Source organism: Aptenodytes forsteri, unplaced genomic scaffold, assembly GCF_000699145.1.
Source record: "Aptenodytes forsteri isolate BGI_AS27 unplaced genomic scaffold, ASM69914v1 Scaffold194, whole genome shotgun sequence".
NCBI lineage: Eukaryota > Metazoa > Chordata > Aves > Sphenisciformes > Spheniscidae > Aptenodytes > Aptenodytes forsteri.
Genome location: NW_008795243.1, coordinates 966271 through 980752, shown reverse-complemented (window position 1 = coordinate 980752; position 14482 = coordinate 966271). Strand labels below are relative to the sequence as shown.

Below are 14482 nucleotides of genomic sequence, written 5' to 3'. Positions count from 1 at the left end.
ATGTCCTGTGGTCTGACCTCTGCTGCACGCAGACCCTCATACACACACTTGCACACAGAATAGAGAGTCCTCACCCAGGAAAAGAGTTAGAAATGGAGTTTAGTGAGAAGGCAGGACAGCCTGCAATGGCCAGGTGAAGGGCATGGCGAGGCAAGCATATTGATCAAGCAGCCTGTTTATATGCAAGCAGCCCCTTTCATCACCTTATTTCTATTTTCCCATACTTGTTCCTCACCAAACCACCTAGATCACATCCTCTCCCCGCCTTTGGTTCCTCTTCCAAACCTCCCATGCTAAGTCTTGTTGAATCCCAAAATGCTCTTTCCCTGCTTCCCATAATGAGTCCCATATCCCTAGGCAGTAACCCCCTCAGTCTGTAAGGTGACCCAGCCTTGAAGGATCCAGGACAGAGTACTATTTGGGTTCTCCCACTTGCCACTGTTCCTCTATACTCCTTTGTGTGGATGGAGGTCAGCGTTTTACCACATAAGCTGAGAGGGCAGATGCCCAGCTGTAGTAAATCAGTGTAACTCCACCATCATGAAGGAAGGTGTACTGATATACAGTATACAGGCAAAATTGTGTAGCATACTTCAAATCAACCCATCCTAAAAAGAAGACTACAGAAACTATCCTGAAGCTTCAGAGGTGTCTTGCAGGTTTGGGTGCACAAGTAAATCAGGATTCCTTAATATGACTAGCAGTACTGATTCCATGTGGCCACGTGCTATAAAACGAAACCCACAAGACAAAAATGACACCTTTTGGTCCAATGACCTTAAGAACCCAGAAGATAAACAATCAGCAAACTTCATATTAAATGTCCTAAAAATGCACCTTTGGAAAATTATGTTGAAAGAGTACTTGTTTTCTCATGACATCTGCTCCCTGCTAAGCACTCAGTCCTTGTTCATTTTTAGAGGCTAAAACAGATTTTACAGTTTAGTTGTTAGCTGATACAGCTAAAGGGTATGTTGGGTTATATCTTTTTTTTGTGTATCAACAAGAGAACTGTTCGCTAAATTCCCAGAATAATCAGCTATAAAGCCATTAAAGGCAAGAAGCATACATGTGTCATACAACATAACCCAAGGAAAGTGGGCTTTGCTGTTATTACTGATGCTGTAATGTGACCTGTACAACCTTTACTGCTAGTAATGATGCACAGTACTAAAATACACAGAACTTGTGTCAGAGTCTGTGTTAATTTCCAACAGTGATCTTCAAACAAGAGGTTTTTATTCATAATCTGAAGACATCTGAGCTAGAAATCAAGGTCAAAATTGCACAATTTCAGTGGCATCTTGGACAAAATTTGTACTTTTAATATATTGTTTATTCTTTACTGTAAAGTCATATGGAAATATCAGGTAATTTAAGACTATCAATGTCCCCAAAAAGACCAAAGTGTTTTTCACATACCTGATAACAACTGAGTAATACAAGTGTTCTTCCTATATATACCCACATTATAGTACTGCAGGTCTCCACTAACAGGTTTCACAGAAAGCTATCTTGTCCCTTTTCCTTTTCCTTTTTTTTTTTAAATCCAGATCTGTGTGGACCTTATAATATGATTATATTGTGGACCAACTCCTGGGTATCATGGTGCTGAGCATCACACAATCTGAGTCCTAGCACACCATATAATACTATAAATGTATTCCAAATCTGAAAGTCACAATTGCTGAGCAGACATATTTACAAGAACTTCATAGGAGCTAGTTCATATTATTCAGTCAAACTGCTGAAAACAGATCCAGTTCCCCAACTACTTGTAAAATACACCTCCACTTGTCCCAAGTTCTTCCATACTGTCCCCTCTCTTCTGAGAATGGCATCTCCCACTTCTTTCACCATCAGCCTAGCTTTGTGTCCAAAAGCATAGCCCCCAGAGAAAGAAGCACCCTGCCTCTGGGCTTCACAGCCCTCAATCAAATCCTTACTTAAAGAGATCCGAAAATCCATATGTCCACCTCAGCGCTTTGCTTCACTTGCAATGACCAGCCAGAAAAGTCAAGCTGCATCTAAATCTAAAACCAAGACTTCTTGTTTGTACATACATGACTGATGGTGTCAGAAACTTCTCAGGCATTGATATTTTAATTTTTATTAAGCAGGCTCTATTTCTTGAGTTAGATCTTTAAACAACAGCCACAGCAGCATACAACATCATATAAAATGCCTAAGGAAATTGTTTATTCCTGATATGAAGTGAAAACAGGTATTATGTTGTATCCTATCATCACTAAGGGAAACAGAATTTTAGGAATTCGAAAGCTGCTGTAAGTATCTGAGTGTGACATGTATTACAGAGCCCAAATGCCTTCCTAAAGGTAGAATGTTATCCATTTCCCATGTTACTCTGAGGAAGCCATTTGAATGCTAGTAAGGGGTAATCACCATGCAGCTTTACCTTCAGTGAAGGATAAATACTGTGCTATTACATTCCTTATAGCTCCATCTACCAGAAGCAATCTCTTCGTAACAGGCCACTGAGGTACATCCTGCAGTACAGACTGCATTTTCTCCAGATGCAGGATTCTGCAATCAAAAGAGGTAGAGCACAGAAACATTGTGTACTACAAACGAAAAGGCAAAGTTGCTGAAAAATTATGGGATTTTTTTTGTTGTGCAGTCACTCTATCATGTACTTCGTAGTTTCTTACAACAGCAGCAGTATAGCAGTTTCCTTTCATAAAAAAAGAACGAAATTCCAAAATGTACTACTAAATTATTGAACAATTTGACTGCAGTATCTCTCTTAACAGTATATAATGGATTTTATAAAAACCTTGGCAAACTAAGGAAACAACAGCAAAAACAAAACAAAAGAACCCCTCTGCCTCTCAGCATTCACTACTCAGTCTCCCAGGTGAGAAGTACAACTTGTTTTCATGGACAAGTCTACTTCTTTTCAGACTAATTTACCTGAAGGCCAAAACCATTAATGTTAGGGAAGATTTACACACAAAATCATCTCCTTTCCTCTCTCTTGCAGAAAAAAAAAAAGGGGGGGGAAGTTTCCCATGAAAGAGTTCATTTTCTATCAAGCCACTTACTGTACTAAAAAAATGCTTCTGAACACTCAAAGGTGGGAAAAGGAGGTAGTGGCTGCTATTCCACCAGTGACTGTTAGGTTAAGCACAGGAGTTATACACCTGTTTTTATAATCCCACATCAGTTCATTTACTTAAGAAACATTTTTTTCATTTTTTTGTATCCCTGTTCAAACAGATTTGTTTGGAAATGGAAAGAAGCCTGTATCCATTTTATAAGTTAATTAAAACAGCAACAAATCCAGAACCAAAGACATTTCCTGATCACTTCCCACTTGCGGGTGTGCTGCATTAGAGCACTTTGTATCTTTCAGATTTATCCTCAGATGTTGATTTGTATAGCATGGATCACACCTCCTCCAATGAAGGACAGTTTTTTATATGAACAAGTAGAGCTGTTACAAGCAATGCCAAATTGAGGCCAACATTATAACTCCCAGAAGCGATGCAAGTCATCCAATGTGCAGTTAGAGAGAAGTATCAGTTCCTGTACTCTGCCAGAGACTTTTCATGAGGCTCTGCCAACTCTGACAAACATTAACTCCCTGTATCTACAACTTTTAAGTCCTGTGTAGAACCTTCCAGATCATTTATAACAAGTCTTTTTTTTTTTTTTAATAGATAGGGAAACAGAGCTCTTAAACCACTTTATTTTGCATAAATCATCCAGAACAATTGTCTTGATTTTATTTTAAAACATATGTTGTCAATCAGAATACCTGAAATTAAAGCACAGTCACTCTTTACAAGCTTGTAGTTGCACTTGTCCTGAAATGAGAATTGAAAGCATTTCCAAAGTTGCAACAAAATAGATTTCTACTAGATTAGTGACCAACTGCTAAAAGAATAACTCTACTGTACAGGAAGATTTGGACTGCTTCAACAAAACAAATCATTCTGAATAAGTACAGACCTTATAGCCATACTTTCATATAAACTGATTACATTTCCATTAAGTGATAAGCCAAATGGGGAATGTGAAAGTTCAAAAACATTAAAAGAAATGTTAGCCTCAGAGTGCCCTAGATAAGATTGGAAACTACAGATATATATATAAACAAATAGCATTACATTGTAATTCTGTTCTCCATAGTAGGATTCTGTTCCAAGATCTCCTGCACAAACTAACATGAGTATGACTGCTACAACAAAAATCCAAAACATTTCACATACACTGGACTTGCTGTACATGAGCAGATTGATCCTACAGCATACATCCATGAGAAGCATTACTGAGTCACAGCAACTATTTGTGGGAATTAGACTTTGTTTACAGAAGAAGAATAATTTAGGTCCTAGTTCAAAATGCTTGATTATACACAGCTGCTGATTCCTATGAGTCCTGATCATGTACTCGGGTCCTTTGCTGAACCTGTAAGTAGGTATACTCTGAATCACAGATTAAATTTCTTTTTCAGAATGTGTATGCATTGGCACAATTATTTGCCTGTATATGACATTTCTAATTACAGAATAAAAAATAAAAACACAAAACAAAAATCAGAAATCAGCTAAATGTAATGTGAAGATAAATATTCAAGTTGATCTGAAATTTAAGACAAGTTGCAGAAAGATAACTTACAGATTATGAGATGCAGTATATCCTTCTGAAAAGTAGGCATCTGATTTCTCATTCCATTGCTGGATCAGGGTATTTATCTCTGAGAAAAGTTTCCCGGCTTCCCTGTCATCTAGAAACTGAGACATTAAATCAGCTATGATTCTTTCAAGTTCCAAAAGGAGTTTCTGAGAGGGGCTTCTGCTGAACCATTGCTCAAATACCTAGCAGATCGAATGAAAAACAAAACACACCTTGTTAGAGAATCAAAGCTTTCTTATTTAGACACGACACAGAATTTGCATGTCTTTAAAAAAACCCCACAATTAACAATGATAGTAAAATTAATCCCTAACAACGTGTCTAGACTCTGAAATGACTGGCCTCACAAAGGTTGATTTTCAATGCAGTTTGTACTGACCTGCAAGTTGGCAATATAACATGCTACATCATACAGAGAACTAACATCCTATGTGGTGCTGTCCTTGCCCAAAGACGCAGGAACGGTAAAAAGATGGCCTGAGACTGAAACCAACCAAAAGCAGACCTCCACGGTCAATTACTCAGGCTTGCTTTCCCTTACAGTTCTGCCTACACTACCAACTTGATGGAAGGCAGCAGCCTCAACGTTTTTGGGGTCCCATTACACAAAGAGATGGAGAAGGAGCCTGCATGCTCCTATTGTGTAGCCCAGAATAAGGCATGCCAAGGCCTGGCCAAAGCTACTGACTGCTCTTCTTTCCTCCACCATTACGTTTTTTTAATGCCAAGTGGTTAAAACAGATTTGTACTATAAAAGATGCCCTGTTCACCAAGGCAATTCCCAGTGGCCAGCAGCTTACAGTACTTCAAGTTGCCATCATAAGGATGTCAGCTCTTGCGAAGAGTTTTAAAATCATGGCTGAAATTATTACTGGATTTTTCTACGGCTACAATAGGAATTAGTGCATTAGTTTTGGCAATCACATTAAATTATTACTTCAAGTCATCATACATCAGTGAAACCTTTATCAAGAGAGAAATCAAAGGCTACATTTTTGAGGAAATAGACAATAAGCTGTACATGTTTTCCTTAGATGATATTGCAAACATCTCCAGAGCAGCTTGATACACAGCTGATATTTTTTAATGGGGGAAAAAAACATATTTCAGTTGGAAAACAAACACCAGTGTTGAGGCAGCTAGGTAAGTGTTTTCCTTAGGAAACATCTGAATGGTTTTTCCTTTTCTTTACGCAACTACATATATGTCATCATAGAGACTGCATGCCAAGGTGTTCTGCGAGAGCATAATTTTAAGATGCTATACTGGAGATTTACTCTCATCCCCTTCAACATGCTTCAGCCACTATTGCTAGAGATAGTAGAGGGGAATTAAAAATAAATGAATTATATACTATATCAGTGGAGGCCTGTAGTCTGCTTTCAGTTTTGCCCAAAATTCAGGCTCAGGTGGGACAGTAAATGGGTCTTCCTTCTGTCAGGCCTCTGCAGTGCAGTATATTTCACTATATTCCCTATTAGATTTCAAATCTGTATTTGAGTTAATGAGAAAATCTGATTAAGTGGACACATGGTGATAGATTATAATTCTACTGTAATGATGCTTTATAAGGATTACTTTGTCTTCTTAGCAAGATGAAAAAAGTTCATGACCATAACATTTAATAGCTAACTCAGATCTTTTAACTGAGTTACTGTTGACAGCCTACATGCAAAAATTAGGAATTTAATCTATTAACTTATTACAGTGTACCTGTGCATAGAGTCTGAGCTTGCTGACAGCATGAACAAGATACAGTTTGGCCTCATGCCATGCAGAAATACAGCCCTCTTCATTATTCTCTTTGTTTGCTTCATCTTCTGCCACACTGGACAGAGCAGAGCACACAAACTGCTCCAGTGTCTCTCCTGTGGGAATCTGGCAGGGACATAAGAAATTGATGAGCATCTCAACTCTCTTGAGTTGAGATCTCAACTCTCCTGCTGAGTGTTATCCCTGTTATCAACTTACTTATCTGGTGAAAAAAGAATATCACATAGCCTCCTTCAGCGAGAACAAAGCCCATTTAATCCAGCCTCATATTCTGAGGCATGTACTTCAAAGTACTCCACATGCAGAGTGCTGTATAAAATACCAGTGGCCCCATTAGGGTTCTCATATACCAAGCAGAACGATGATATTTGTATATGCAAGGAATTTTCATTGTGTAGCTACACCAGTGTTGCTACTTCTACAGTCATTTGCAGGCTGATGCTGAACTAACTTGACAGCAATATAGTACACCTACACTAGAATTTTGCACTAGAATAGCTGTATCGAAGAAACTTCACAAGTATAAAAATTACTGATGTAAAAAGCATTCAGTACAATGGTACATCTCAACCAATGATTACATGCAGCAGACTAGTTTTAAAGTGAAGTTGGCAGGTTTCAGCAGTGTGGCCAAGAAGCCAGATTTTTTTTCTCAAAGCCGGACTTCTAAATTCTGTGTTGAAAGATTTATTATTCCCAATCATATAAATTTTATTAAAGCATACAAAAATAATTTAGCACATTTTAATTCTCCCTATTAATGTCTTTCTGAGATACCTTACATCCTAACTCCTTTCAACCATGACTAGAAAATTTATTGAAAGTTTTGCAGATGTTTTGACACCAAACAAGCTGGGGCATTACATACAGAATTGAAGTGCTCAGAATAGACACTGTCCAGGCTTCCATATTTCTCTTCATACTTTTTGAGGGTCTTCAATGCCCTAACACAAGCACACAATATCAAGATATTAGTTTAATCTATAAATAGCTAGCAAGTGAGTTGCCTGGAACTACACAGCCAACCATAGCTAACAGGCTGCAGTCAAATTCAGTTCAGTTGATCAAACTGGCCATCACTGATATTTCATTAAAAGACCATTCAAAAGTCAAGTTTTTTGATAATTTACCCCTTTGTGTAAATCAGCTATTTTTATAATGAACTTTTTGAAAGTACAACTCTAGACTGTACCTGGCAAAGAGCAAACAGATTTTAGATAAATACCAGCATGTTCTATTCAAAACCTGTGGACCTTAGTAGAAATTCAAAAGATATTTCAAGTTTTCTGCAGTTCAAACCAGACCATCACAACAGATCACTTTGGTCTAGAAGAAAGATTAGAAAGACCTCTCTGAGAAAAGAGATTTTCTTCAAAATTTGACACATCGCTGGTATATTTGTATAGTCCCACTGAGACAACGCATCAGTCAAGTATGTCCATATCAAGACTGCACAACTGAGAAGAAAGGACTGTTGATGTGCCTTAATTTACACACAGAAGAGATAGGCATTCTTTGTCCGGCAAACCAGATGAAAAATGCTACCTACCAAATTAATCCAGGCAGCTTCAAATCTAGGATTCTAGTTTAAAAGCTTAGTGGAGCAAACCCCAGAATTCTCTACAGGATTGGATAATAAACTCGGGACTTTGAGATACCCAGTGGTGACTTCAGAGAAGCATAAATTCATTAATGTACACAACTAGACCTATCAGCATCTTCATGTGCAGAAATTCCAGCTGAAGCTAAATACATTTATTTTGATGCGAATGAAGCCAGGATATTTAGCAGTCTGCTAGCTGCTTCACAAATCTAAGATATGACTATAGCTTTTGTAAAGCATGAAAAATCCCTTCAGGGTACAAACAAAAACAAAGATGAAAGGGAGAGACACTGAAATTTTCAGGTGGTTTACCTTTGTTAATTGTGCTGTGTAACTTAGCAGCTTCTCAACATGAAGATCATCAAAACCAAACCTGGATTCAAGTTCTGCTCTCACAGCATGTGGATTCCACAAAACATCCCCAAGAGAAAGATTATACTGAAAACCTGAAAGAAAAAAACCTTTCTGTTTACACAATTCCTGCTTTTTGTTCCTTTTGTTTCTTGATGATGCATACTTGATGAGATCCAAGCACCACATTTCCAGCTTTTCACAAAAAAAAAAAAATGTGTGCACCTGAACACCAATTTCACCAGGATAAAATTGATGACTGCATTAGTAGTATGGTAAGGTCAGTTAATCTGATGGTATTCCAACAGCTGATATGACAATGGTCAGATGCCCCTGCACAGTGATTGCCAGCAGACCCCCAGGGTGCCAATCTGAACTGTGTGTCTATTTCTGCACGTAGTCATGTAAATGTGTGTGTATGGGCTGGACATGGATCATTGCTGAGAGGGAGAGCACCATGAGAATACCAGAAGATCCAGGGAATTCAAGCTCACCCTCTGTGCAAGGGCTCCAGCATCTCACCTTTGTACCACTGCAGTCTTGGTTTTGGCTGCTGAAGTGGGATTTAGACCGCATATCATCGGTCTTAGCCTGACCTTCTATGCAGAGCAGACAGCTGCACCTAGAATCTAACTGTGTGCCACCAGACAGTTTGCCAATGAAACTTGTTCCTAACCTTTTCTTGAGGAGTTGTCCTGGGGCCAGCCTACCTTCTCCAGTCAAAGTCATCTCCCATACTCAAGCAGCAGATGAGGAAATGTAGCCCTTCAGCTGAGACCAGAATTTATGATAACAGAAGAATGAAGCTTATAGTAAAACAGCCATAATGCTTAACATGCCTGTCCAAAACAAGAGGCTATCCTTCTATCAAACGGAAGAAATTATCCTTTGCAGTGATTTAGTCTCTCTCCAAAATTCACCACTGAAAGATCATTCTAAACACGATATATTAGATCAGCGTGCTTTGTTTATCAAATAGTTGCCAGTCTGATGAAATTTAGTTATTAGTATTTAAAAAACAGATCAGTAAAGAAATGGGTTAGCACTACAGCAATATAGTTCAATTCTTAGATCTTTTACATTAGGAATTTAGCAGAAGCTCAGACAGTTACTGCTATCGCATATTCCCAGCATGCTTACAAGCTACTTCAAAAAAAATCTGAAGCAAATTCCTTACCTTCTAAGCTCCTATCCTGTACTGATGTAGCAGTTAAATTCAGTGCTGTTTTCACCACTTCATAGAAACTTTTGCCCAGTGGCATCATAGCTAAATCCTTCAATGATGCTAAGGTACTGAAAGTGAAAAAAAAAACAAAAATCAAGCTCTCTATACACCCAGAAAAACTGAAAGGGCGTGGTGGAAAAAGATGAAGCTCAAGCAATTGAATATTAAAATAATTTCTTTATTGTTTTGTCAAGTTAGACTTTTCATTAAAAAAAACACAAGTTGAGATTTTACAGTTAGAGTTTCACTCAATTTTCATTAAGGAAATGTCTCCTAAGAAGACCAATGTCCTTGTAAAAAAAAAACAGAATGAGAGAAAAAGAGTTAAAAGTGAGAGCAAAAATGAGAGCAAAGCCACCACAAGAGTTCTTCCAGTTATCCCCACAACAAGGCAGGATGGACACAGAATACTTGTATTTTACTTCCACCCAATCTGCAGAGAAAAAAAGAACCTTTAAAGCAACAGAACACTTATTCTCACAACAAATTAAACAAAGCACATTAGAAAATCCATTGATAAAAATATATCTGTTGAATTTCTTACAAGTCCCAGTCTCAGTAAGCTGTGAAACAAACTTCTTTGTTAATGTAGCTGTAATTTACTATTTAAAGTTTACATCAAATTTATCAGTTATTTCCTATAGAGTATTCCTTTGTTATTATGAAAATAAGAATCCAGTTTTGTTAGAGTGGATCAGCAGTTTCCAACATATGCCAAAGGATGAAAAAAAAAAAAAAAACCAAAAGACCAACACTATTTAACTTCACCAAGTAGGTGTGAAAAGTTTCTGTTAAGTACCTCAGAGAGACACAGCAAAGATGGTACAGTCCAGGAAGTGGGAGAAGTTGTGAATTTAGGATCCTTTCTGCTGACTAAATTCTGCCTGAGCTAGGACCTCTAGAAATGTATGTTAGTAATACAAAGCTAGTCAAGAAGTGAGCATTGGTTTTTGTGGTTTGCTTTCCAAATTGCATTAATTATGGCAAATTTGGTCATTGAAGGGCATCAAAGCCTTAAAAAAACCCAAACCCCAAATGTAAACATCTGAATCTCCTCTTATTAATCACTTGTGGTTTGACCCCAGCTGGCAGCCAAGCACCTACACAGCTGCTTATTCACTCCCTTCTCCCACAGGACAGGAAGAAAATAAAAGGAAGGCAAGAAGACTCATGGATCGAAAACAGTTTAATAGGTTGTGCTGGTTTTGGCTGGGATAGAGTAACTTCCTTCACAGTAGCTGGTATGGGGCTCTGGTTTGGATTTGTGCTGGAAACAGTGTTGATAACACAGGGATGTTTTCGTTACTGCTGAGCAGTGCTCACACAGAGTCAAGGCCTCTATGCTCAGCATATAAAGCTGGGGGAACAAGGAGGAAGGGGGGATGTTCAGAGTGATGGTGTTTGCCTTCCCAAGTAACTGTTATGTGTGATGGAGCCCTGCTTTCCTGGGGATGGCTGAACACCTGCCTGCCCATGGGAAGGAGTGAATGAATTCCTTGTTTTGCTTTGCTTGCGTGCACGGCTTTTGCTTTACCTATTAAACTGTCTTTATCTCAACCCATGAGTTTTCTCACTTTTACCCTTCTGATTCTCTCCCCCATCCCACTGGGGGGGAGTAAGTGAGTGGCTGTGTGGGGCTTAGTTGCCAGCTGGGGTTAAACCATGACATAGGTGAAGCAAAAGTTGTGCATGCAAGCAAAGCAAAACAAGGAATTTATTCACTACTTCCCATCAACAGGCAGATGCCCAGCCACTTCCTGGAAAGCAGGGTCTCAACATGTGTAACAGTTACATGGGAAGACAAACTCCGTAACTATGAACACCTTCCACTTTTGTCCCCTTCTCATTCTGTCTGTACTATAGGCTCAGAGTAAAGAAATCGCTGCTCAGATTATGTTAACAGATTAATAACTTGACCAGCACAGCAGCCAGTGGTTACTGCTATCTTTGTTTACTTCTGCTGAAGAAAACAATAACCATAAGCTTACAATCAAGTTCCTGTCTTACCTCAGGAACACTCAGACTCTGAGAGTTTGCAAACCTTTCAGAAAAGACTTCTGCTTTTGGGATACAAGCGCTACAAGCACAGCTAATACAGGTTTGCATGTTAATAGTTCAGAGAACAAGCTGGAATAAGGTTACAAATGACTCAGGCGTAAAGGGGGAAAAGAAAAAAATCAAGCCCCAACACAGCTGCAATCCACATATTGTAATAAGAAGAGACTTATTTCCCAGTTTCAAAAACATTATGCCATCATATCCTTCATATCTTTTTTATTAGGAAAAAGACAGTGGGATGCTAAAGGGTGGCAGAATCAGCACAGTAATTTCCCAAAGTCTTTGAGCCCCTGCCTCCCCATGGGGTAAGGCTGGTGAAGTTCATGGTCAGTCTTGCACAGGCAGCCAGGTTCAGTGGCCTCCTCTAGCCTTACAAATATGTTAATTGACTACAATGACAACTACCTATCAACCTATTACAACCACCTACCTACTCTGGCAAATACATTTTTGACTTTTTCCTAACAATTCCCTTATTTTACTGAAAATTCCTGTTGATACTTGTCTTAGTCTGTGCTTTTGATACCATGTCTTCTTCTGAATCCAGCTGTCCTTTACCTGATGCAGAAAACTTCCATATTCAGAATACAGTCTCTGTGGGTTTTTTCTTGCTGCTTCATTTCTTGCAAGAGAACAGCCAAAGCTATTTCAATAGCAAGAGGCTTGAAAAACAAAATGGAGTAATTTTCCCAATATTGACCAAGCACTACATACATATTAAGTTGATTAGAATCCAAACTATGATTTGCTTATATTCATATGTAAATATTCTGTCCTTCAAAGAGTCCCAAAGCACATTACAAAGTTCAAAGCCATATTATGTGATGGGCTAATTTCAACCATTGCTAAGATGAAGCTACTTGTTGGAGACTCCTAGGGAATCTCTGCTGAGCTGGAGAGAGATGAAAAATACAGCTATGAAGGAATCAGAATGGGTGAAAACTCCTACTACAACTCTATAAAAGCAGAATCTGGTAAACAGAAGAAAATTTCAGCCTCTTTACACTGATAAAGATGCTTATTTTATTAAATAGGCAGTGAGAAGAACAAGAATTGCAGCTAAAATATTAAAACAGCGCACTTTCAAGCATGAAAGAGTACTTACTTTTGAATAACTTTTAGAAACTGTGCTATGGCACCTAACCCATCTTCTGTATAAAAGCTGTTCGATTCAAGGCGAGGGAGTGAATGCAGAAGGTTCCAGAAATATGGTTGCTTGTACAGGTTTTCTGCTCTAGAAATCATTTCCTCCACTTCATTCAAATCCATCTTTATGCGAAGAAAACACATTTACACGCAACACTTGCATTAACAGAAAAAAAAATAGCAGATGCCTGTTACTTTCCCTACCCCTGCCCTCTTGAATTTTAAACCATTTAAAATATTTTTTTCAAGTGGAAATGTACCTCTAGCTTTGGTAATTCACCACATCATTTTGGTGGTACTTTGAACTTATGGCAGCTTTATTTCAGATGTCTCTCTCTGATGGAGAATGGAGCTGAGAGAAAAGCTAAGCACTGTCTTTCTGCTCAGAAGTGTAACTCTCTCCCAAAGAGAAAGATCATCTTTGACATCTCAAACACAAGGAGCCCTTTAGCCCTCCAATGAATTTCTAAGTCTAGAGTATAAAGACCAGGGGACTGCCAGGGACATGCCATCCTTGCCTCAGCCTCACAGCTCCTTTGGGGAGGGTGCGTGTGTGTGTGTGTCAAATAATAATTGATAAGAATGGCTCTTTAAAGAAGGACTGGGGTAAAACTACTTCTTTTGTAGGATTACACTATCACATGCCTATGCAAAACATAGGATCTATCATACTTGTTTATTATGCAGTCTTTGTTTCTCTAAATTAATGTTTCACTAGGGCTTGTTTGAATAATGGTAACATGAGCATGGTTTATACAAAAAGAAGCTTGTGTATACAAGCTCTGTTACTAATGGTAGGCTACTTTCTACTAAATATTTTCTTAATGTTGATAAATACATTCTTTCTATTTTATATTCCATTACAGAAATGAAATTTCATATTGATACAGCTCCTTTCAATCAAGTATCTCATGAGCAATTTAAAAATGATACTATAAAAATGTCATCTAATTTTAAGTTATAAATTGGAAATCTAGATTTCATGAAGTAGCAGTTACAATCAATCACATACGGAGAAAATGCATTTTAAAATATTTAAAGTGAAACCAGTGATCTGTGAAAGGTACAAAATTGACAGTAATGGAGATCCACTACTGTGCCCATTCAGTCTTCCTCTTTTTGTTGAGATTGCAGGGGTGAAAGACTAATGCATTAGGGACAGCACAAAGACCAAACTTCTTTCACATAAACTGCCAAATTGATTCTGGCAGGAATTATGCTACATATTGCAAATCTGTCTTCCTTCACCCCCACTTGAGTCTGCTTGTCATATTTACTGGATCACAAATTTGAATTCAAAGTAATCTCATCCAAGCAAGAGCCCCATCTTTTCAATCTCACTGCAGTCCTTTTTTAAGTTTTGGGTTGGTTTTTTGTTTTTTTTGGTTTGGGTTCGGTATTTTTTTAATAATAAGTACACATTAGGATAAGAGTTCCTTGCAAGACATTCTGTAATATGATTTAATACAACTACACAAGGTCTGGCAGATGCACTTTTAAATTGCTCCTAATGAACAATTAGCCTTCAAATAGTTGTGAATTCTAGCTACAAACAACCTAGTGTGGTGGGTTGACCCTGGCTGGATGTCAGGTGCCCACCAAAGCCGCTCTATCACTCCCCTCCTCAGCTGGACAGGGGAGAGAAAATATAACGAAACTTGTGGGTC

At 38.3% G+C, this 14482-nt stretch overlaps 1 protein-coding gene across 1 annotated transcript in view; it reads right to left on the bottom strand.

Moving 5' to 3' along the window:
* The window catches only part of ABCA13 (ATP binding cassette subfamily A member 13), a 207588-nt gene that overhangs the window by 171998 nt on the left and 21108 nt on the right, over positions 1–14482 (bottom strand). Inside the window, exons 5-11 of the mRNA XM_019471904.1 lie at positions 12775–12938; positions 9564–9679; positions 8348–8481; positions 6373–6537; positions 4642–4841; positions 2417–2544; positions 484–608 (exon numbers count right to left, since the gene is read on the bottom strand). Coding sequence (XP_019327449.1) covers positions 484–608; positions 2417–2544; positions 4642–4841; positions 6373–6537; positions 8348–8481; positions 9564–9679; positions 12775–12938 — 1032 coding nt within the window. The remainder of the gene's footprint in view (positions 1–483; positions 609–2416; positions 2545–4641; positions 4842–6372; positions 6538–8347; positions 8482–9563; positions 9680–12774; positions 12939–14482) is intronic.